Raw genomic sequence first — 22,300 nt, 5'->3', positions numbered from 1 at the left:
CTACATGTTGCAAAGCAGGAAGGGGTAGAAAAGTCAGGACCTCGCTGTCTAATGCATATAACTGACCTAGAGAATATCCTTTTTGCCATTAATAGTTGAAATACACCTTAAGGCATCATCCAGCTCCAGCCTGGAAGTGTTATGTGGTTCTGGTTGTAGCTTTAAAGTGAACCTGTGCCCAGACTATATACTGTACGCTATATTGCCAAAAGTATTGGGACTCCTGCCTTTACACTCACATGAACTTTAATGGCATCCCAGTCTTAGTCCATAGGGTTCAATATTCAGTTGGCCCACCCTTTGCAGCTATAACAGCTTCAACTCTTCTGGGAAGGCTGTCCACAAGGTTTAGGAGTGTGTCTATGGAAACGTCTGACCATTTTTCCAGAAGTGCATTTGCAAGGTTAGGCACTGATGTTGGATGAGAAGGCCTGGCTCGCAGTCTTTGCTCTAATTCATACCAAAGGTGTTCTATCAGGTTGAGGTCAGGACTCTGTGCAGACCAATAAAGTTCCGTCACACCAAACTTGCTCATCCATATCTTCATGGACCTTGCTTTGTGCATTGGTGTGCAGTCATGTTGGAATAGGAAGAGGCCATCCCCAAACTGTGCCCAAAAAGTTGGGAGCATGAAATTGTCCAAAATGTCTTGGTATGCTGACGCCTTAAGAGAGTTTCTTTTGCTGGAACTTAGGGCCCAAGCCCAACCCCTAAAAAACAATTTCATACCATAATAAGCGCTAAACCAAGACCCGTCCATTGGATTGCCAGACAGAGAAGCAGGATTAGTCACTTCAGAGAACATGTCTCCACTGCTCTATAGTCCAGTGGTGGCGTGCTTTACACCACTGTATCTGATGCTTTGCACTTAGTGATGTAAGGCTTGGATGCAGCTGCTCAGCCATGGAAACGCATTCTATGAAGCTCACCGTTGTGCTAATCTGAGGATCACTGAAGTTTGGAGATCTTTAGCTATTGACTTTGCAGACAGTTGGTGACTTCTTCACACTGTGCGCTTCAGCATGTGCTGATCCCGCTCTGTCATTTTACATGGCCTACCACTTTTTGGCTTAGTTGCTGTTGTTCCCAGTTGCTTCCACTTTGTTATAATACCACTAACAATTGACCGTGGAATATTTAGTAGCAAGGAAGTTACACGGATGGACTTATTGCACAGAATTACAACGTACCCCGCTTGAATTTACTCAGCTCCTGAGAGCGACCCATTCTTTCACAAATGTTTGTAGAAGCAGTCTGCATGCTTAGGTGCTTTGTTATATACACCTGTGGCCATGGAGGTGATTGGAATACCTGAATGACTTGGAGGGGTGTCCCAATACTTTTGGCAACTGTATACACTGATTAAAAAGTGTTCCTTTAATTTTTTTGAGCAGAGTATAGCATCAAGTAAATTAAACTGCTGGGATATTGATCTGGTCAGTTAAGTAGCAGAGGGGGTTGTTAATCAGTTTCAGCTGCTTTGGTGTTAATGAAATTAACAAAAGGTGCACTAGATGGGCAACAATGAGACAACCCCCAAAACAGGAACGGTTTTCCAGGTGGAGGCCACTGACATTTTTTTCCCTACTCATCTTTTCTGTTTTTCACTAGTTCTGCTTTTAGTTAGGGTCAGTATCACTACTGGTAGTATGAGGCGATACCTGGACCCAATGCCTAGCCTCATGTGGTGAGAATATGCAGGCAGTTCTTGGAGGATGAAAAAAATGATACAATTGAATGGCCCCCATGCTTGCCTGACCTAAATCCAATAGAAGACCTCTGGGATATCATGTTTAGGTCCATCCGAAGACGCCAGGTTGCACCTCAGACTGTCTAGGAGCTCAGTGATGCCCTGGGCCAGATCTGGGAGGAAATACCCCAGGACACCATCCGTCATCTCAGGAGCATGCCCGACAGCATACAAGCACGTGGGGGCCATACAAACTACTGAGGACCATTTTTAGTTGCTGCAATGAAATTTCAGAAAAATGGACTAGCCTGCCGAATCATTTTTTCACTTTAATTTTCAGGGTGTCTTTGAATTCAGTCCGCTGCAGGTTGATAATTTTCATTTCCATCAAAGGGTGTCCTTACGTTCCTTACACATTACCCAATCCATGTCAGTATAGATATCCAGCATATTTTTCCCCATTGAGATCTGATGTGTTTTCAAAGTGTTCCTTTAATTTTTTTGAGCAGTGTATATACATATATAAATCTATACTGGACGAGGGTGTGTTTCCCTATGCACCACCTGGCCAATTGATGAATCTATAATATATATACAGTCATGGCCGAAATTGTTGGCACCCTTGATATTTTTCCTGAAAATCAAGTATTTCACACAAAAAAGGTATTGCATTAACACATGTTTTGCTATACACATGTTTATTCCCTTTGTATGTATTGGAACAAATATAAAACAGAGGCAGAAAAGCAAATATGACATAATGTCACACAAAACCCCAAAAATGGGCTGGACAAAAGTATTGGCACCCTTAACTTAATATTTGGTTGCACACCCTTTGGAAAACATAACTGAAATCAGTCGCTTCCTATAACCATCAATAAGCTTCTGACACCTCTCACCCGGAATTTTGGACCACTCTTCCTTTGCAAACAGCTCCAGGTCTCTCTTATTGGAAGGACACCTTTTCCCAACAGCAATTTTAAGATCTCTCCACAGGTGTTCAATGGGATTTAGATCTGGGCTCATTGCTGGCCACTTCAGAACTCTCCAGCGCTTCTTTGCCATCCATTTCTGAGTGCTTTTTGACGTATGTTTGGGGTCATTGTCCTGCTGGAAGACCCAGGATCTTGGACGCAAACCCAGCTTTCTGACACTGGGCCCTACAGTGCGACCCAAAATCCTTTGGTAATCCTCAGATTTCATGATGCCTTGCACACAGTCAAGGCACCCAGTGCCAGAGGCAGCAAAACAACCCCAAAACATCATTGAACCTCCACCATATTTTACCGTAGGTACTGTGTTTTGTTCTTTGTAGGCCTCATTCCGTTTTCGGTAAACAGTAGAATGATGTGCTTTACCGAAAAGCTCTATCTTGGTCTCATCTGTCCACAAGACGTTTTCCCAGAAGGCTTTTGGCTTACTCAAGTACATTTTGGCAAACTGTAGTCTTGCTTTTTTATGTCTCTGTGTCAGCAGTGGGGTCCTCCTGGGTCTCCTGCCATAGCGTTTCATTTCATTTAAATGTCGACGGATAGTTCGCGCTGACACTGATGCTCCCTGAGCCTGCAGGACAGCTTGAATGTCTTTGGAACATGTTTGGGGCTGCTTATCCACCATCCGGACTATTCTGCGTTGCAATCTTTCATCAATTTTCCTCATCCGTCCACGACCAGGGAGATTAGCTACAGTGCCATGGGTTGCAAACTTCTTGATAATGTTGCGCACTGTGGACAAAGGCAAATCTAGTTCTCTGGAGATGGACTTGTAACCTTGAGATTGTTGATATTTTGCCACAATTTTGGTTCTCAGGTCCTCAGACAGTTCTCGTCTCCTCTTTCTGTTGTCCATGCTTAGTGTGGCACAGACAGACACACAATGCAAAGGTTAAGTGAACGTCTCTCCTTTTTATCTGCTTTCAGGTGTGATTTCTATATTGCCCACACCTGTTACTTGCCCCAGGTGAGTTTACAGGAGCATCACATGCTTGTAACATTCTTATTTATCCGCAGTTGTGAAAGGGTGCCAATACTTTTGTCCAGCCCATTTTTGGAGGTTTGTGTGACATTATGTCGAATTTGCTTTCTTTCCTCCCTTTTTTTGTTTTGTCCCAATACACACAAAGGGAATAAACATGTGTATAGCAAAACATGTGTTAATGCAATACGTTTCGTGAGAAATACATGATTTCCTGGAGAAATATCAAGGGTGCCAACAATTTCGGCCATGACTGTATATATATATATATATATATAAATAAAACCTTTATTCAAAAATATAAAAAAAATGTATGCTCAGCTGTAATTAATGCCTACTGGAGTAGAATGTACTGCACACAACAATATGACTGGATACCATTGTAATTATTTACCTTATATCCAAATGGTTAATAACACCAGACCAAATCAAATACCATACCATTTTAGATGAAGTAACGGCATAGAAAGAGACACTATAGTTTGATCATAAGCCTATCAACTTGAATATATATTCTCGATTAAGGAAATGGAGTTACACCATGGACAAAACTAATTAGATAGTATAAGCTATCTTGCTGCAGATATGTTATACGGGTACATTCATCCACGGGCTGAAATGTCAGCCTCTCATAGATAAGCACCATACATCACCATATCCAGACAAAAATGCCTCACTGTCTTGAGGAATGCAAAATGATGCACTGTAAAACGCAGTTCTCCAAAAAAAAAAAAAAAAAAAAAAAAAAAAAAAAAAAAAGGGGGAGAGGAATGAATACCATGTGCATTTAAAAAGTGCTCCCAAAAAAAGAAAAAGAAACCCTACATGTTTTGTTCCAGAAAACAGACTTAGTCAGGAGTATAAAGAATTAAAATAGGTCACATAGTAGCTGCAAGTTGTGCTTAGCTGCACATGGTGGTAAAATGGCACCTATCGTTTGTTTCACCTCTATATACAGGTGAAACACGAAAAATTAGAATATCGTGCAAAAGTTCATTTATTTCAGTAATGCAACCTAAAAGGTGAAACTAATATATGAGATAGACTCATTACATGCAAAGCAAGATAGTTCAAGCCGTGATTTGTCATAATTGTGATGATTATGGCTTACAGCTCATGAAAACCCCAAATCCACAATCTCAGAAAATTAGAATATTACATGCAATCAATAAAACAAGGATTGTACATAGAACAATATCGGACCTCTGAAAAGTATAAGCATGCATATGTACTCAGTACTTGGTTTGGGCCCCTTTTGCAGCAATTACTGCCTCAATGTGGCGTGGCATAGCATGGAAGCTATCAGCCTGTGGCACTGCTGAGGTGTTATGGAAGACCAGGATGCTTCAGTAGCCGCCTTCAGCTCATCTGCATTGTTCGGTCTCATGTCTCTCATCTTTCTCTTGGCAATGCCCCATAGATTCTCTATGGGGTTCAGGTCAGGCGAGTTTGCTGGCCAATCAAGCACAGTAATCCCACGGTCATTGAACCAGGTTTTGGTGCTTTTGGCAGTGTGGGCAGGTGCCAAGTCCTGCTGGAAAACGAAGTCAGCATCCCCATAAAGTTAGTCTGTGGAAGGAAGCATGAAGTGCTCCAAAATCTCCTGGTAGACGGCTGCATTGACCCTGGACTTAATGAAGCACAGTGGACCAACACCAGCAGATGACATGGCTCCCCAAATCAACACAGACTGTGGAAACTTCACACTGGACTTCAAGCATCTTGCAGTGTGTGCCTCTCCATTCTTCCTCCATACTCTGGGTCCTTGGTTTCCAAATGAGATGCAAAAGTTGCTCTCATCAGAAAAGAGGACTTTGGACCACTAAGCAACAGACCAGGTCTGTTTTTCTTTAGCCCAGGTAAGACGCTTCTGACGTTGTTTGTTGTTCAGGAGCGGCTTGACAAGAGGAATACGACATTTGAAGCCCATGTCCAGGATCCGGCTGGGTGTGGTGGCTCTTGATCCACTGACTCCAGCCTCAGTCCACTCCTTGTGAAAGTCCCCAACACTTTTGAATGGCCTTTTCCTGACAATCCTCTCCAGGCTGCGGTCATCCCTGCTGCTTGTGCAACTTTTTCTTCCACACTTTCCCTTCCATATAACTTTCTATTAATGTGCTTTGATACAGCACTTTGGGAACATCCAACTTCTTTTGCAATTACCTTTTGAGGCTTTCCCTCCTTATGGAGGGTGTCAGTGATGGTTTTCTGCACAACTGTCAGGTCAGCAGTCTTTCCCATGATTGTGATTCCTACTGAACCAGACTGAGAGACCATTTAAAGGCTCAGGAACCCTTTGCAGGTGTTATGGCTTAATTAGCTGATTAGAGTGGGACACATTGAGCCTAGAATATTGCACCTTTTCACGATATTGTAATTTTCTGAGATTGTGGATTTGGGGTTTTCATGAGCTGTAAGCCATAATCATCACAAATATGACAAATCACGTCTTGAACTATCTTGCTTTGCATGTAATGAGTCTTATATGTTAGTTTCATCTTTTAAGTTGCATTACTGAAATAAATGAACTTTTGCACGATATTCTAATTTTTTGAGTTTCACGTGTATAGAGATGGCCATCAAAATGGCCCTTGCACATGCTCAGTTCCTCAACAGACACCATCTTGTGGACAATACACACACACACACACACACACACACACACACACACACACACACACACACACACACACACACACACACACACACACACACACTACTCTTCGAAAGGGGTGTACTCATTTATGCTAAGATTTTAATCAATATCTTAATGAACAAGAACAATTTCCAAAATTCTGACAAAACTGAGTTTTATAGAACATACATTTACCTCATTAGATTACAAAATCTTCAGTTTAACTCAAAATTAGTTGATGCAAAAATGAATACACCCCAAAACAAAAATTACTACATCTAGTATTTTGTATGTCCTCTATGATTTGTAAGGACAGCACCAAGTCTTCTAGGCATTGAATGAACAAGTTGGGGACATATTGCAACATCTATATTTTTCCATTCTTCAAGAATGACCTCTTTTAGAGCCTGGATGGTGGATGGAAAGTGATGCTCAGCTTGTCTCTTTAGAATTCCCCATAGGTGTTCGATTGGGTTCAGATCAGGGAAAATACTTGGCCACTGAATCACTTTCACCCTGTTCTTCTCCAAGAAATGCAACAGTGGCCTTAGATGTGTTTTGGATCATTGGCATGTTGGAAAAGTGCATGACGACCAAGGGCACAGAGTGATGATAGCATCTTCTTTTTCAATATAGAGCAGTTCATCTGTAAATTCATGATACCATCAATGAAATGCAGCTCCCCAACACTAGCAGCACTCATGCAACCCCACAGAAGGACACTGTCACCATGATGTTTCACTGCAGGCACCATGCATTTGTCATTGTACTCCTCACCTTTGCGATGCCATACAGTTTTAAGCCATCAGTTCCAAAAACATTTATCTTGGTCTCATCACTCCAGAGTACAAAGTCCAAGTAGTCTTCTTTTTCAGCATGAGCCCTGGCAAATTCTAGGCAGGTTTTTTTGTGCATGGGCTTTAGGAGACTTTCTTCATGGACAAAACCCATGCATGCCATTCCTCTGCAGTGTACGCCGTATTGTGTCATGGGAAACAATCACCCCAATTTAGCTTTCTACTTCTTTAGCTAACTGAAGTGAACTTGCATGGCGATTTTCTTTAACCCTTTTCATCAGAAGACACTCCTGACAAGGTATTAACTTTCGTGGATGACCTGCACATCTCTGTGAGATGGTTGCAGTTCCATCTTTGTTAAATTATTGTATCACTTTTGCTACAGTATTCTGACTGATACGTAAAGCTTTCCTGATCTTCTTGTAGCCTTCAACTTTCTTGTGTAAAGAAATTATTTTCTCTTTCTCAGGCCTTGTGACATTTCTCTTCCATGTGGTGCCATTGCTGACAGCATGAAATGGGAAGGGGTTTTCACCCTTTTATAATCAACTGTCTGCTGGACACCTGTTTCATGAATAATTAGACTCACCTGTAGTTGAATTCTTGTTCAGTAGGATTTTGTCTAAAATTTAGCTTTGCTCTTAAAACTTTCATTGGGGTGTATTCATTTTTGCAACATGGTCTTGAATGAATTTGTTAAGAAAAATACTTTGTTGTGTGTGCAAATTAACAAATCTTGTTTGCAGTCAATGACCCGTAGTTGTGGGAGTATTTTGTATGATAGTGTCCCATAAAAATGTTGATTCTGAAAGGAAACTAAACGTTTCCTGACAAACCTGTTGGGGTGTATTCATTTATGCTGAGCAATGTAAACACACACAAACACACACACACACACACACATAGTGCAATTAGGGGAGTATTTTGACCAAATCATCATTTTTATGCATATTGTTCAATGCTAAGCTGTATAAGCTTGAATGCTTATTGGATGTAAGCATATCAGGTGGTGTATTTGCATGTTGAGGGAGGGTGTGGCTTAAGAAGATCAACACCCTATATCAAGGTGTGCAAGCTTCTTTTCCTCAGGCAAAATAGGCCAAAAAAGAGATTTAACTGACTCTGAAAAGTCAAAAATTGTAAAGTCTTTCAGAGGGATGCAGCACTTTTGAAATTGCTAAGATATTGGGGCATGCTCACAGAACCAAAGGTTTTCTTGCAAATAGTCAACAGGGTCACAAGAAATGTGTTGAGAGAAAAAAAAGATTTGAGAAGAATAAAATGTGAAGCTACCAGGAACCCATTATCCTCCAGTACTGTCATATTCCAGAACTGCAACCTACCTGGAGTGCCCAGAAGTACAAGGTGTTCAGTACTCAGAGACATTGCCAAAGTAAGGAAGGCTGGAACCCAACCACCCCTGAACAAGACACATAAGTTGAAACGTCAAGACTGGGCCAAGAAATATCTGAAGACAGATTTTTCAAAGGTTTTATGGACTGATAAGATGAGAGTGACTCTTGACAGACCAGATGGATGGGCCCGTGGCTGGATCAGTAATGGGCACAGTGCTCCACTTCAACTCAGATGCCAACAAATTGGAGGTGGGGTACTGGTATGGGCTGTTATTAAAGATGAGTTAGTTGGACCTTTTCAGGTTGAAGGTGAACTCAAAATCAACTAGCAAACCTACTGCTAGTTTTTAGAAGACACTTTCTTAAAGCAGTGGTACAGGAAAAAGTCTGTATCTTTCAAGAAAACCATGATTTTTAAGAAGGACAATCCTCCATGGCATGCATCGATGTACTCCACTGCATGGCTAGCCAGTAAAGGCCTTAAAGATGAAAGAATAATGACATGACCCTACTGAGAACTTGTGGACCTTTCTTAAAACAGGAGATTTACGGTAAAGGGAAACAGTACACCTCTCTCAACAGTATGTGGGTGGCTGTGGCAATCAAAAAGTTAATCGTTAACAGATCAAGAAACTGACAGACTTCATGATTGGAAGGCTTATGCCTGTTACTGAAAAGAAGGGTGGCTATATTGATCACTGATTTTTGTTTCTGTAATGTTTATTTGTAAATTTGTAAATGTTAATACAATTTACCACTTCTTTTCAATCTACATTTGCTGTGATTTTCTGTAAAACTTAAGGCCTGGATTCTTTCTTAGATACACAGAATATAACTGGATACTAACAGTTATAGGTAAAGTTCATCCAGGGAATATCCGATTGCCTCTCAGGGGATCAGGAAAGAATTTTTTTTCCCTGCAGGAGCAAATTGGATCATGTTTTGCTGGGGTTTTTTTTTGCCTTCCTCTGGATTAGCTGTGGGTATAGGATTATAACTTTTTTCGATGGTTGAACTGGATAGAACTTTGACTTTTTTTCAGCCAGACTAACTATGTAACTCAATGCAATATGGCAACTAGGAGAGGTTCTGTACGCTGGTGTACAGAACACCCCTAGAAATGTAATTTCCTGCTTGTGTAATTGGCTCATTGATTTTCCCAGAAGGCTGCATGAAAATAAGTCAGATTTTAGACACCCCCTGCAACAGGAATTTTTATTTAGGTGGGATGCTCTACAAGAGTTAAATACTTCTAAGGGGGTGCAGACCTTACAGCTTTTCTCATCAGAGCGTATGAACCTTGCACACACAGTGAGAATATCGGAAGAATGTTTTTTGCACGTTAGTCTCATATTGAAAATAAATAGTGTTACAAAAACTCTTGTAAGACAGCATACAACTCATGCGATGATGTAATGTATGGTATTGGAATGTATTCTTTTGTTTCAGAGCATGCATGGTCTTCCTTGATTTTTTTACATTCAAATACTGTACTGAACAAACAAAAATTGCTCATTCTTTTATCGTACGGAAAAAAAAATTCATACTTGTCCTTCAGATAATTTCACATGAACTGTCATGATCGGCTCTCGAAAGCTAATCATACTAATGATCAGATTATCGGATGATAACTCCGAAAATGGTTTGCATCCGATTTTTTCATTGTGTGTACTAGGCTTAAGAGTCCACCAGGTGATTATAATGAACTAGACCTTGCCATTCAGATTCTGTCTGAAAAGGACATGGTTGAGAAAAAAAAAACCAGCTATTTCTTCAGAAAAGTGTAGGATTCTGCAACAATGTTTGGTAACATCCTTGCAACGTATATGGATTACTTATATTGTTATTTTCTCAACAAAAGTGAAGTTACACTTTAAATTCCTGCATAAGCCTGGTTGTAACCAGTTTTCATTCAAGCAGCAGCATAAAAAACTATGGTATTTCATTTTAGGTTACTAAAAAAACCACAAACTTTTGCCAATAAAAAAAAACAAAAAAAACAAACCATTTCTAAAACCAACATTATACTAAGAAAGATTTTAAAATTGACAATTCCATTTTAAAAAGTGGTTTAATGGACACAATGTAAACATTTATAAATATGGTCTTTATTATAATTTATACACCACTTTTATACATTACCCCCAAACATTTCCAACCTGAATGATCACTGGTAAGCCAGTGACTTGAAAATATGTACAGCAACATATCATGGGGCAATCTGTGAGCATTATTCAAAGTGTGGATGTACCTTCGGATAAAAGACTTGGTGCCGGAGACTTTTTGAACAAAGGCAGAAACAACGACCTGAAAAAAAGGTTATCAGGTGATTCTAGGGAGCCGCTGAGACCAAATGCTGGGTGCTGAAAGGCTCAGTTTACTTTTTACTTATAAGATTCACAGAATACAACTTTTGGTTTCATATACAGCGCCTATAACAAAGCCAAGGCTTTCATTTGTAAGCCTGGGATAAAACAACATTCCTAGTTCTGTATAGCCTTGCTGGTCTAACTATTTCATCTTTATGATTTAAATTGGCCCTCACACTACACAGTTTACTTCTTTCATGTCAAGTTCTTAATCTTTTTAATTTAAAATTATTTTTTATAAGCTTTTTCTGGGCACAGCAAATGTACAGGGAGAAAGAGCGCGAGGCACAGTTCTAGCTGCTGGAGACGGTTTTCTGCAAAACAAACATCCTCCTTGCATGTGGCCACCATGATTGGCTGGCATGTTGATCAGGAACCATGCCAACTGGTTATCAATTGTTAGACCTGCAGCTGTCAGTGGCAGGTGCATACTGTTGCACAGGTACATTTATAAGCGCTCAGCAAAGGGAACTGGGCCTGAGAACGTTCATCCACAGACTGCAGTTGTCAAGTGACTTTGGGTGCTTTTGTGGATATGAAAATAAAATTCCACTGAATATTTTGGCAATTTCTCGCTTAACAATCCCTCCAGTTCCAAAAACATGGGTTCCTTCCTAAAGGTTCAAAATAAACAGGACAGTCAAATATATTCTAAAGCACTTCCTATAGAGCGTATTTGGCTCGCTGGTGGGAACAGGCCCTAAATTCCAGGTATTGTAGAGGAGACCTGGAATTGTGAGTGTTTACATCAGTATGGCTGCAAAAGGAGGAGAGTTTTGTGAAGCAAAAAAACAAACAGACCTTTAAAAACTTACCCCTAACCGGTATACTGTGCATTATCTACTGCTCTATGGGACTTTAATGCATTTTGACAGATTCCTTAAACTGCAAATGTGAGACGCATGAAAATTGCCACTTTCGTACTCCTTGTCTACATGCCAATTAGGTTGAACAATTTTATCAGTTATCTGCGTATGATGTCCCCGAAGAATAAAGCCCAGGAGTCAGTAAATGGCATCTGCCAACAGAGGCTTCACACTCCTATACTATGGTTTATGACAAAATTGAAAGGGCAATGAAATGCATTAAACGAAAATTACATTGCTAAATACGAGGGGTCTTCAAAAAGTTTCCATATATATATATGTATATATATATATATATATATATATATATATATATATATATATAGTGCGGAAACATTTTGAAGAACCCTTGTACATTTGTTACTTTAGCTTAGACTTCTACATATTCCTGAACATATGAAAATACAAAAATGACTAATTTAGCCTTTAAACCAATCACTTCATAAACCAATAGAACTGGGAATCAGGGCTCCTTAGAATGACTCAATAACCAGAAAGCAAATACATAGCTTTTTAAAATTTATGTTAAGGGTCAGTCCACTTGGGGTCCAGTGATCTTAAACATATTTTGACTTTCTGTATCTGTCAGGTATCCTGTTGGCAAGAGCTCTGCGGGTTCCCAGCTCCACCTACAAGCTGTGGATATAACAAAGGAGCTTTACTCTGCCTATTGAGACTCCACTGGGTGGTGGGTAGAGCTGGTAAACCTGGCAGGCAGATCACAAACTGGCAAAAAAAAAAAAAAAAAAAAGAAAAAAACAGAGGGTGACCCAGCCTACTAGTACCCACCATTACCGGTAGACAGACCCTTTAAAGTGTACCTCTCACCCATGCTCAAAGTTGGCAGCCATCTTGTCCATCCAACAATATTATTTAATTTACTGGGAACTACTTTAACAAACTGCATGGCTGCCTTCTCCAGGACAAAATGGCTTTCCCCTCAGTGCGCATGTATGACAGGTGATCTTTAAATCAGATTTCAAAACAAGCCATATCTGACCATCCTACATATACACTCCTAATGATATGTACAATTGCTAAAAATAGGTTCTGCAGGTGCCAGTCGATTACCGAATGACCACATCATGGTGTCCATCTGTTAGACGGCACCCGATAATATATACAAAAGGTGAAAGCAGACAAGATTAAAACAAGAGAAGATTCACTGAATGTGTCGTCTCTTCTGGCTTTCCACGTCCATGCTTGCTCTCCAGCAAAATAAATTAAATAAATAGCATGTAATAGTTTTGAATGTACAAAAAAAAAAAAAAAAAAAAAAAAAAAAAAAATGACCTCATTGTGCGCTACTGGTCTGGCTTTGGAGTCATAAATATTTAGTCTTATTGGTGGAACCAGCAGCTAGACAAATAACCATACACACGCACACATACATAAGACAGAATCTGGGACGTGACGGTGATCATTTTGTTGGTCCAGACAGCATTTGCACATTGCTACAGTATGGGAACTATACAAAAGAAAAAAAAAAACCCACACACAAGGAGAATATTGGGCCTCTTGTGAAAGTGTCTGAAGTAAGAGCCGGGTGGGCAGGATATCCACCACTGGTGGATGCATGGTGTGCTGATTACGAATGACAAGATAAGCAGGGACCTATAACAGAGGTCTCTTATTGTACATAGCAACCAACTGCTCCCTTTAATGCTACACCAGAGATTAAACTTTCACACTAGAAACTGCATGTGAACTGCACAGGAACGCTGTGCAGTTCCTGTGCGATTCATATGCAGTTTGATTTCAGCCCATTCATTTTGAATGGGCTGTAATCACATTACACCAAAAGTAGTGCATGCACTACTTTTTGAAACACACTGCAACCAGATCACATGGTTCTTTTGTACCATGCATTCCAGTGCAGGCATAACACGTTGCGTCTATGACCTGCATTTGGAGTGTCGTTAACGTATAGACACCCACTGCAGATTGTATTCCAGTGAGAAAGGGCCTTAATGTCCCTCACACCACACAGAGTTTGTTAAGTTCCACACAGAGCCCTTGTTAAATACTAAGTGCTTTCTGGTATAGGGGGGGGCATGTGACCTCCTCGCAGAATGCAGTATCCAGGCCCGAGTAAAAAAAAATCACCAGACTCGAACACTGTCACCAGCCAAAGAGGAGAAAGAAGTTAACCTTGTGCAAGCTCTGATAAAATCCAACATGGTGTTTACACAATATTTAGATTTCCGGCTCCAATGGAGGAATGGAGCGGTGGGGGAGCAGGAGTAAAATTAATCTCAGAGGTAGAGGGGTTGTTCCTACCTGAAAGCCTGACATGTTGCCCTGAATGTGTGATATTTCATAAACACTTGAAAATGTAAAATAAAGCACAAGTAGACTGAGTGCGATAAAAGCTTTACGATGTAGGCCCCAGGCTCCATTGCCTTGCCACAGTTCAAAAATATGATCAGAAGCTTCTGGTTGCTATGTACAACATATACACTTGGGGATAAAAGGTATCCATATATTACTGCTATAACAACTACTCCTTTGCCTTGGTGATTTACACTCAACCTTGGAAAGCTGGAGTCTTGGATTCAATTTAAACCAGAGATGTTGTAAGTTCTTGTGTTTGTGGTTCTCTGATAAGCAAATTTAAATTTCTATATTGGTAAGCTTTACATGTCAAATGGCTATGATAGGGAAAATTATGATCTACTCTGAGATGGAGACTGATGGAAACAATCTATATCCTTTATTCAGAGGGGTTCTTATTCAGAGATCCAGTCCCATACCCTTGACTAACTGAAAAAAATGAAAAGGGTATTATCTGCATTATTGAACCTGAAAATGGAAAAATCGGCTAGCTGTGTCAATAACATGCGATTAAAAATTGTAAGTAACTGGACCTCATTTATATTGATTGAACAAGATCAACAGCAATAATCTCACTAGCTGTAGCTAGACTGTGTATTTGTGATTTTCCATTCTTAAATAAGATAAAATTCTTATGATCATCTTTCAGTTGTTCTGCTCATAGATAACTATAATTAAAGTAAAACCAAGTAATGGACATCTTTAGAAGTCATACTGGTACCTTATAGGACTGGTAATGATGATGATTTGGCAGTCTGGTGGAGGGGATATGGGGTCATATTGGACAATCTATTGAAAGGATACTTATGAACACCTGCTTTATGGGCTAGTGGAATTTATCCCCACTATAAAAATGTAATGAAACAAAGGAAATACACTGAAGTTTGAACCTTCCAGCAGAATGATGCTACTAACTCTGGCCTTTTTCATTTAGTCACCTACCTCTTTTACCCCAATATCATGGCAGATGTAAAATGCTTCCATCTCATAGTATACATACAGGGCAGATATTGGAACTATTACTAGGGCAGATATAGGAAATATTACTAGGACAGATCACACTTTTGCCCTGGTACCACAATCCAACAGGAATCTTCTGATACTTCAGACGCTTTCATGCAAAAGAGACCCAAAAATCATTTCTGCACTATCGGGGCCATTACCATTTATCTCGAATGTAGTACCTGCACATAAAGTGCTGGGAGCATTCAACAAAAACGTCATTCTTTCCTTCAGACGGTCTGTGCAGAGCAGAAGTCTTGGAGCCGAATCGAAAATAAAGAATAATGTGATGAGTGTGACTAGCATGGAATGTAAACCATCTTTTTTTCTTTCCGGCAGCCAGCCATCCATTCTATACGATATGGAAATGCACTGTAAAGAGTTTTTTTTTTTGTTTTTTTTTTTGTTTTTTAAGAGCTGAATCTGAAAACACAATAAGTCCAATTTAGTCCATGCAAGGCCTCACCAAAAGGAATTAAATGCTAGAGCAGATTGGTGGGATAGAAGGTCCACAACGTTATCCTTTAGAAGAGGAATAAAAAAAAATAGAGGCGAACAGAAAAGGGACAAGATGTAGGGAAGGAGTAGAAATGGAGAGTCCAAATTAGCAAACCAGGGCTGGAAAGATAAATAAAATGCAGAATCTCCTTAAAAAGTAAATTCTTGTTACACAGCTGGATGAAGAAAAAAAGATATCTTCTTATTCAAGAGTCCCGTGGAAGCATTTCAATATTAAGTGCACCCGAGCAGAAAGGGGAAGGAACAAATGGCGGTAAGGGACAATTATAAAACGATGGCAGAAAATTTAATTGGAAGCCAGAGGTATTTTTTTTTCCAGCTGTAGCAGTCCTTATTACTAATCAACGTGCCTTACTTTTCATATTATTGCTCCGCAGTCAGCGTTCTTGATACATTGGTCACTAAATCTTAGTTCTGATTTGGCTAACAGTTCCTACATACTGGGGTGGTGGTTCCACTATAAAAGTGGCAGAAATTCTGTCACTTTCAGTGTCACCATGGCTGGGTGGAACCCTCAAGTATCTCCCTATTTCTCCCCATTCACACAAGCTGAATTACAGCACAGAACCTCCTTGTGTCGTGCCTACTTTGCAGCGTAAATTGCCTTCTAGTGTCATGTAACTACATCACATGATGCCAGCTTCAGCCTCTGCAGAACACCCTCCTCCAAGGCTGCATCATCTGAAAAAGGGAGCCTTGGGACCATGAAACCCAATTTTAGAAGATGATTTTGTACAATGTTAAAAATGTATATTTATGAACAAAAATTTCTAAGCATGTATACATATACATGATTTTTCATTGAAGTTTGTCTTTGCTTTGGACTAGATTGTGCCTTGACTTCTACTGTAAAGTCTATGGCACATTTCAACTATTAGCATATAAAGAGAAATCTAAATTTGTTTTCACATAATTCCTTAAGGTATATTCTTTATTAAAAGGAGAAATACAATGAAAGCTAGTAGCGAGAGTTGGGGGGGTTGTGCAGAGCACACAGCGGTGACTGACAGTCACTGTTCTCTGCTGAGAGTGACAGGGGGAACTGAGCGATCAGCAGTGTATGATCGCTCAGTTCTCACTCTTAGAGCTGGCAGGGGACAGATGCAGCATCAGATCAATGCTGCATCCACCTGGGTAAGTATGATTTATAAAAAAAAAATAAATAAATAGACAAAAAATACTTCTCTTAATATTTTAGCTGCAGATTGTCTTTTTCAATGACTCGTTGAAAAGCAGGTCTACTCAAAACTCCAGTACTGGATCTATATTGACAAGTTATAAAACTCAACAGAATTTCTAAATTCTTGGGAACCCCAAGACCATAAACCTTCTCTTCTTGATTCCCAACTCCACCCCCACCACTGAGCCCATCACAAGAGTGTCAGTTACTCGTTCAAATTTGGATATCAAATCGTATTTCACTAGAGATAATCCACCACTGGGAGAACAAATATTTTGCTCTGTAATGGCCAATAAAGTTAGGAAACAGCTGCAAATTCTGGTAAGCTATATTGCCAGCAGAGTCTTTAAGCAAATTAAGACGGGTGAGTTCACAAGCTTGGGTCCACCCAAAATGGAGACATTTTTGGGTGCCTTCAAAGTTTTAATTTTGTGTGCCATTTGAGGTCTTGTTTTCAAAATAAAAATTATGGAGAATGTCCTTGAGGATAGGTCACACGTGTTTGTGAAAACAAGGATTAATAAAGAAAAAAAAAAAAAAACTACAATTATGCTATGGGTAAGATTTTCAAAATTACTGCTAGAATGAATCAGCATGCCCAACTGCTTGCAATTCAGAACACACTTCTGGTTACTGTCTGCATACAGTGGAATGCTGTGCAATGAGGACAGAAAAGCTCACTCACATCCCAAGTAAATGATCATGCAGATCTGTAGCAAGGATTCTCAGGGAAATGGAGCAATTATCCCTGCTCACTGTAACTAATCAAATTTTATCTCTCATTCTTTGCGTTGGTTAAATGAAACAACCCACCTAACTGTGCTCTAGTTTTCACAATTCACCTTCATTTATAGAGGATGCATAATTAAACAATAAATTTACTTTATTCTGGGTACACACACAGCCCACCGGGCTGAATTAAAATAATTTAACAGATTCCCTCATCCACACTATTCAACATGAATGGAAGAATTTCCCACTACAACTATTGCATTCTGACAGCCGCACCCAGCTGCATCTGATTGGAGGTAGTGAGCAGCACCCATGTAGAGAATTTGGGCATCTCAAGAACCGGATGAAATTTAAACAGTATGTACCCAGCTTTAGACAAGAGGCTTGTGCTTAACTACATGTGTTGAGAAAGGTTGGCCAATCAGAGCAGGAACAAACAACTCTGGCAATGTTAATATTCTCTCTATAAATGACATTATCCTTACACAGATACTAATATTAATAAATTAAATATTAATTGTTAAAGGGTATGCTCAGAGGAATCTGGTCTCTGAATCCACCCCCTTATTACTGTGTCTAGTAACTGTGGTGGGATAGAATGTCCTCTCCCCCAAGAGATCTGGGCTGCACCCATCCTATAGTTGGTCACACCTTACTGCTTTCATTGTCATGCTACACAATGGAGTTAGAATTACCAAGTTACTGCCTATACGTATGAAGAACCCAGCAGGTATGGTATAAAAATGTAACTGAGCAAAATACCTCATGGGATGGGCTGTGGTTGAGGAGAGAGACAGAACCCAAGGACATAAAACTCCATACTAGGAGCTAAAATAATTGATTTTAGATGGATTTACCCTTTATAATGTACCCAATTCCCTAAGATCTATTACATTTTCAGATGCATACTGTCTGACAATAGACAAAGTCAGTACCAAGTAGTCGGCACTGCTGTCCAATAAGATAGAGCAAAGCACCAAAGACCAATCAGACTTCAGCTTTTAGTGACCTGACTAATGGAAAACCAATACAGTTGCTTGGGGTTACTACACTCTAATCTCCAGGTTTGCTCCTTGTGCTGCCTTACTCCCTAAAATGGGAGAAAACAGACAAGGGAGTGAGATGTAAGGGTAGAAGGCTAAGGAGATCCAGCATTTTATTTTCCAAAGTTCTGAGGGGGGGAGGGGGGGGGGGGAGCAAAAGAATTTAAGCAGAAAGTCCAGTTATGTTTGGAGCAGAATCCAGAGATCACGAAGGCCCCAGTGTTAGTATCTTAAGAGTCAGAAAACGCAGTCTCTGCAGGGAAGAAGATCCGCCTTCTCGTTCCCAAGGACATGCCTCTCCTCTGCTGTGTGTACACTGGTAGGGGTGTATCAAAGTTTCAGCTGGTCCCTCTCCAACCCTCTACCCCTTTTGTTTCATTGATGGTTCATGCTGCTCCCTTTAATATGGGTGTGTTAATCTGTTTTTTTTTTTTTCTGTATGTAGTCCCAGTGCTAAGAAACTAGAGGAACACGAGACTTAAAGTAGTAACAGAGGTGCTTGTGGTGACTGTGCAGTTACTTGAAGGCTGTAAATTCTCCTGCAGAGGGAGTACAAAAGAATCACAAGTTTATTAAAAGAAGATGCAAGTCTGAGAAGAATTAAAGAACTAGTTATAGACAGGTTAGTGATGGAAAGATGTATTACATAGATGAAGAACACACAAATGTACAAAATTTAAAGATCTCCAAAAGACGGGAGATTATGATTGTGAATGATGAAATGAATACCAAATAGATACAATAGTTTTGGTCTATACTTGCAATGGCAGATCAGTCTACCTCTACTTTAAACATTTTATGTCTGTACCCTATAAACAGCCAGTGTTTAAAGGTAAACTCCAGGCATAAATAAACCAGCACCATAACTGCAGCTCAGTAATCATTATTACATCAATAAACATATTTTATAAAAGACTTTAAGGGGCAAGTGTGCACAGGAGAGGTATGTAGTGTGCAACGGCAAGAGCAAATTATGGCATGTCAATGCATGTCCATACTTACTGTTCGTCTGACAAATGCAACATTTTGAATCTCCTTTTTATCCCTCTCTCATTTGACAATGGTCACCAAGAAAAATAGTTGGGTCAGATCTTTCCAGTGAAGACTGAGACACAATAAAACATGGATTATCCTTTCTTCATTTAAAACTACTTTAAAAGGGTACATAAACCTAAAAAAAATAAAAATGATATATTGCAGCTTACCAGTCCATGTATGTGGTGGCTGCATTATTTGCCAATTTTAGGTTATTTTTCACATGGTCATCCTACCAGTAGCACACCTCCTGCCTTAGGGTGACACACAGCACTGTCACCTTAGGCTGCTCTCCTGATCTACACTACAGGCAGAACATAGGGAGCTTGATTTTTTTTTTTTTAGCTAGGAAAGTTAACAACATTGGACACTGGATTCCAACAATAATTTTTCTTGGCTTTAAAAAGAAAATGAATGAAGCTACCACATCTAAGGACTGAAAAGCTACATTATATTACCTTTGTACTTTTAAATATTTAACGGTCACTGACCTAGAACAAATATGCAGCCAGTGAAGCTAGAAAGCCAGATTTGCATATTTGCCCTTACCTTTAGAAGCATGGATGTGAATAATGCCTCTGGATGAAAATCCACTTTGTTGAGTACAGGACGTAGGCTCTAAGTATTACTACTGCGCTATATGCAACTACCTTCAGGCGATTCAACAGTGGCAAAGAAAAAATTTGCAGTGACATCCCTATATATAACTAAATTTTGCATCAATTTTGTAGCAAACAGTAGGTGGATTGTAACAAATGGGGGAGACCTGTCTGCGTAAAATTAAAAAAAAAAAAAAGTGTAAAATATCCTGATTTCCTAGTTATAAAGTTCAAGACACCAGCTTCATTAAATCATTACGACTGGTAAGTACAAAAGCAGTCCAATTGAGGGATGGGCAACACAGCACTGAAAGGCTGATGTAACAAGCTGGTCAAAAAGGGCTCGAGAAGCTTGTAGAGCCTTTTGTCTGAAACTGGACAGAGGAAGATGTAACATTCACATAAATGTATGAACAAAAGCCCTGATGGCAGCCTTACAAATTTGATTAACAGTTATCTGATGCTGAAAAGTCCACAAAGCATTAACAGATCTGTTACAGATTGCTTCACAGGGAAGGGAGGAACCCTATCCATTAGGCTATAAACCTAACATTTTGGATACAGTGGAGATGGATTAGAACACCTGTTAGTTTTTATTGCTGTACATGTTCCTGTTAGGGAGATTAACTCCTCTCTTTTTGTCTTGTTTACCATTATCATTGAAAGTGAAGGTAAAAGAAAATTTCATATTTTGGGTTGTCCCCAGAAAAGAAAGAAGGGAAATATTTCAATGGGGACACTAGTTCTGGTGACCTGTGGGAACCCAAGATATTCCTTTAATTTGCAGAGAATTCCTCTCACTTCCTGTTAGACTATGGTACAGGAAGTGAAGGTGAACCTCTCCAATGGAACAAAGATGGCAAAAATGAACTTTACTCTATCCAAAATAAAAAAAATATAAAGTTTTGCTAATAGCTCTACTTTAAAAAGGCAGCACGTGGGGAAATCCAGTTGCCTAAAAGGAGGCTGTGGTCAAGAGGGGAACTCAGTGCACCACTCCAGACAGTCAAGCAAAATTTATTTAGGATGTTTTAGAGTAGGACATAAGGAAGGATCTTGGTTAATCGTAGTTAAGGTGAAAGGCAGAGACCACCTTTGGGAAAAAAAAAAAAAAAAAAAGGAGAGACCTTAGGCCTCAAGACCACTATATCCTTGTTCAACACCCAGAAAGGCTCCTTATAGTATAAGGCTGTTAAGGAAATATCCTCAACAGGTTCAAAGGGTGGCTCCAGAGAGGCAAGAAAGCCAGATTGAAGTTCCAAAGGGCACAGGAGATCATAAAGGGGGAGTAATGTGAACCACGTCCAGAACAACAGGTCTTAACTAGTGAGCGATATAAGTTGATATTTGTCCTTTGATGGTACGCAAAGCTAGAAGTTGGTCCAGACTGGACTGGAGGAAAGACAGAATATGTTCCAAGGAGTACTTCCTAGGATGTAAGTTTCTCCACATGCACTAAGCAAAATAAGGATCGAGGTGCGATAGTAGACTTTGAGAAGTCGACTTCCTAGCATTCAAGAGGCTAGGGCTTACTGAATTTGAAGGGCCCGTCTTTCAGAACTATAGCTTCAACAGCCATGCACTTAAAGTCCGTGAATGAGAAGGATGAACACTGGCTCTTGAGACAGGGGGTCTGGACAATCTGGAAGGGCCCACAGAGTGTCTGCAGAAGACGGAGCATGTCTGAGTACCATGTCTTTCTGGGCCTATCTGATGTGATGAAGATCACCAAAATGCCATCCATCTTGATCCTGTGTCGTAGGTGAGAATATGGAGAGATGGAAAGTCATAGATCAGGCTAAACTGTACCCACACTGTCGCCACAGAGCCTCTTGTGAAGGCTTGAGGGACTCTGGACCTGACAACAAATCTGTGCAGTTTGTTGTTAAACTTGAACACCCTCAGATTCACATCCTGCATCCCACATCTGTTGGACAGAGATTAAAAACCCCCCAGGTTGAAAGCCCATTCTCCCAAATCTAGCCACTTAAGACCAAGAAAATCTGCCTCCCTAATTTTCCATGACTGGGATGTTGACAGTGGACAGGGCTGGAACGTGAAGTTCCACAAGAGGCAGGAATGGCAATGCAGTCTGGACTGCTCAGTCTAAAGTGCCCAAGCCAATTTTTTTGTCTCAATTCGGGCCTGGCACCAGATGTGAGCAATTCCT

General features: G+C 40.0%; 1 protein-coding gene across 1 annotated transcript in view; it reads right to left on the bottom strand.

Annotated features, from left to right (window-relative positions):
• Nucleotides 1–10,503: 10,503 nt before the first annotated feature.
• BRAF (B-Raf proto-oncogene, serine/threonine kinase) overlaps nucleotides 10,504–22,300 on the bottom strand; it is a 104,923-nt gene continuing 93,126 nt past the window's right edge. Inside the window, exon 20 of the mRNA XM_089680706.1 lies at nucleotides 10,504–19,035. Coding sequence (XP_089536832.1) covers nucleotides 19,013–19,035 — 23 coding nt within the window. The 3' untranslated portion in view covers nucleotides 10,504–19,012. The remainder of the gene's footprint in view (nucleotides 19,036–22,300) is intronic.

The sequence above is a fragment of the Staurois parvus genome, unplaced genomic scaffold (assembly GCF_062004578.1).
Source record: "Staurois parvus isolate SC_StPar_1 unplaced genomic scaffold, SC_StPar_1.0 ptg000249l, whole genome shotgun sequence".
Taxonomy (NCBI): domain Eukaryota; kingdom Metazoa; phylum Chordata; class Amphibia; order Anura; family Ranidae; genus Staurois; species Staurois parvus.
This window is presented reverse-complemented; position numbering and strand designations above follow the sequence as displayed.